At 40.6% G+C, this 3090-nt stretch overlaps 1 protein-coding gene across 1 annotated transcript in view; it reads right to left on the bottom strand.

The window, feature by feature from the left end:
* Nucleotides 1-494: 494 nt before the first annotated feature.
* Nucleotides 495-3090, bottom strand: part of tmem106c (transmembrane protein 106C) — a 6133-nt gene continuing 3537 nt past the window's right edge. The window contains exons 6-8 of the mRNA XM_035656693.1: nucleotides 3004-3053; nucleotides 2691-2744; nucleotides 495-1915 (exon numbers count right to left, since the gene is read on the bottom strand). Of these exons, the coding sequence (XP_035512586.1) occupies nucleotides 1747-1915; nucleotides 2691-2744; nucleotides 3004-3053 (273 nt within the window). The 3' untranslated portion in view covers nucleotides 495-1746. The remainder of the gene's footprint in view (nucleotides 1916-2690; nucleotides 2745-3003; nucleotides 3054-3090) is intronic.

The raw sequence follows: 3090 nt of genomic DNA, 5'->3' as shown, positions 1-3090 counted from the left end.
TGTATTACAGCGATAATATATTGTGGTCTGTTTTCTTGTTGATCTCTATATTATGTAGTAATATATTTTCACATGCAGCTATAGGACAGTGTATGAGACATAAAAAAGGAAACTGTTTGTTTGAAAAGGATATTCTGCTATTTTGTATGCAAAAGATGAAGAATAGAATTAAAGTGAAATGATGTGGTACCTAAAGTGTGTTTGGGTCAGTGGTTATTTTGGTCAAAAGGCTGCAACCAATTCTGTTTTACTTTACTTGTTATAACAATACGTTTCACATTATGATTTGATACTTATATTGTTAGAATATTACAAGAAGTTCATATTATAACGTGTTAACTTAAAACCACATTTTACAACATTTAGTTATCACAATAAACTTTTCACTCTAACATGATACTGATCTGTTTTTCCTTTGGCAGCAACATGGGAACTGGAGGCAGGACAGATTAGCTCTAAATGGTGGGCGCAAAAAAGAATCTGAAACAAACAAGTGTTGTTCATTATTCATTTTATTTATTTACAACTCCCTTTAATATTGTTTTAGAACCAATCATGACAGCTTATACTGTATTTTTTTAAAAAACACTGGTAAAATCTTTCATAAATTTACAAACTGTCCCTTTATAAAAGTTAAATCAATATTGCTTTCAGTCACTTTGTTTCTAATGTGAAGTCAACCTTATGACAGACAAATCAATACGCAGCAGATACTGTAGCAGAAGTCATTTGAGAACACTTGATGATGTAAAGCTTCAATCAACCTCCATCCACCAGCAGACTCTGGGATAATGTACCTACTGCTGTGAAATGCTCCGCAGAGTGGTTTGCAGATTGATAAGCCACTGTGGTGATGACTAAGAACTTATTAACTAGGATCAGATAACAGTATTCCTCTCTATGGCACTATGGTCCTGTACCCTGAATCTAAAATCAGTGTGCTTAGACTGGCTGTGATGAGAGGTACCGAGAAATAACTTATCAATTCATCTAAAAACATCAGTGATATGATAAATGTGTAAATAGGGTTTGTTAACGTCAGAAACAGGTAAATAACACAGCAAAAGGTGCAAAAACAGTCATTCAATGATCCCTCCTGTGACTGCATTCAATCCAAAGTAGGAACAGCAGGCCAGCTCCTTCTACAGTGTTACAATACCGCGAGTCATTCGAGTTATGCTGAAGAATGCTCTCCTGACGTTACAGCAGCAGCAGACGCAGGCAGAGCTCTGCAGCGTTAATTAAAGCGATGGCAAAAATGCCCTCAGTGGCACTTTTCAGCTGGGAATGTTCCCCTGTCTGCCATTCGCCCTGCTTCCAAACACAGAGCACTCTTTGGCAATGACTCGTTCAATCTGTCACTCCGTTTTCACCACTGCAACATGTGACTGTGTCTGAAACAGCCAAACTGCCTTTTTAAACGTGTATAATAGAGAGTTCAGGCAACCAGAAGCAGCACTAATGCAAGTAAAAACCAACCTGTTGCCTCTGGGCTGTCCAATGAAAACCAATGTGCAGTTAAAAAAACAAACCATTCACTTGCCACAGTCTTGCAGGAAACAGCATCACCTACTAATGTTACCTATTCTGTGTGAGCCTAAAAGAAAGCACCGTTTGGTATTTTTTGCTGCTGCTGGTTTTGTCTGCAAAAACAGAGCAAAATCCATCCTGGAGCATCTCCCACCTCTTCCTCCCTCCTCTTCCTCCCTCCTCTTCCTCCCTCCTCTTCCTCCCTCTCCAGGAATCTCACGGCAGAGGGGGCCTGAGGGATGTGGCTGGTGAGCGGGTAGAGGAGAGGTGCCTGTGGTTCTCGACTGTCCGGTGGTACGTGGTGTTGGAACCGCAGTCTATGTAGCGATAGGCCTCCAGGCTGTTCTGGGATGTTCGCACCATGTACGAGGTTTTCACTGCGGTTCTGAAAACAGGCGGGAAGACACAGAAATGAGGAGCAAGCTGCTGCCCATCACAATGAAGTAAAGAGCAAATACATGCAGGCTTTCAGTAGGGCTGCACTATGGTGAAAACATCATATTGGGATTATTTTGACAGGCTGTGATTGCAATATGAGTGTGGGAATGATCACTTTTGATTCACAAATTTAATTTTTACTGAAAATATTATATTATATTAAAATTATGATGTGTCATTTTCTAAGGAGAACGGTCTACACCTGCTCTACTTTAAAAGTGTCCACAGATAACTTTTATTATGAATTGGCAAAACACAAACAGCAGAATTGAACTGAAGTGAGGTTTTTGGGGGTCTGCCCCAAACAAACATATTTTCTTAAATATGGAGATATTAATAAGATTTATAGAGCGGTGCACGTCTGCAGAACTACAGTACTTCATTATAATGCTGTTTTATCACACGGTTTACCTTTATCAAACATTGCATCTATTGCAGTTTGCATATTGAACTTGGCCATATTCAAGTTTGATCATATTTTAATGAAGTGCAAACAAGTAATGGTGCACACAGTCTTGAGAAGGAAGTGGCTTTTGTGGTAACACTGTCTTTCAGTGTTACCTAACATGACATAACTATATTACACAGCTGCCTCTCCCTGTACGCTGAAGGGACTTCTTCCACCCCTGTGACGGTGACAGTCAAAACCAAACAGAAATAACAAGAGAAGAAGAACAAAGTGGTCAAACTGAAGCATTTTCTCGAGGTGAAGAGACACTTACTGCATATATACGACAATGTTGTGGACCTTAATGCTGGGCATGGTGCAGAAGGCACTGAGACAGACACAAAAGAGAAGAGGTTAGTTTGCTCAGCTGGAATAGTGACAACGTCTTCAGCAGATAAATACAGTTCCAGTCAACAGGGATGCTGGGACACAAACATTAGTCCACCTAGTTTTCAATTTGGGTCCTTTTGTTGATCGGGCTCTCTCGAGTCCCCCTACCCAAAGGATCGGTGGAGTTCACTGCTCAAAGTAGACTGTTTGTTTGCACTGACAGGCTGGTAGGACACAGTTTAGGCACAGACACTTACTAGACGTAGGGCGCGCTGCTGCCGATCTCCACACTGACAGTGTAGTTGACCTGCAGAAGATTGATACACAACAACAAGTGTAAGTGT

Source organism: Morone saxatilis, unplaced genomic scaffold (assembly GCF_004916995.1).
Source record: "Morone saxatilis isolate NCDOM2014 unplaced genomic scaffold, NCSU_SB_2.0 Contig15, whole genome shotgun sequence".
In the NCBI taxonomy this organism is placed as follows: Eukaryota; Metazoa; Chordata; class Actinopteri; family Moronidae; genus Morone; species Morone saxatilis.
The sequence above is the reverse complement of the archived record's forward strand: the minus strand, read 5'-3'. Positions and strand labels throughout refer to the sequence as shown.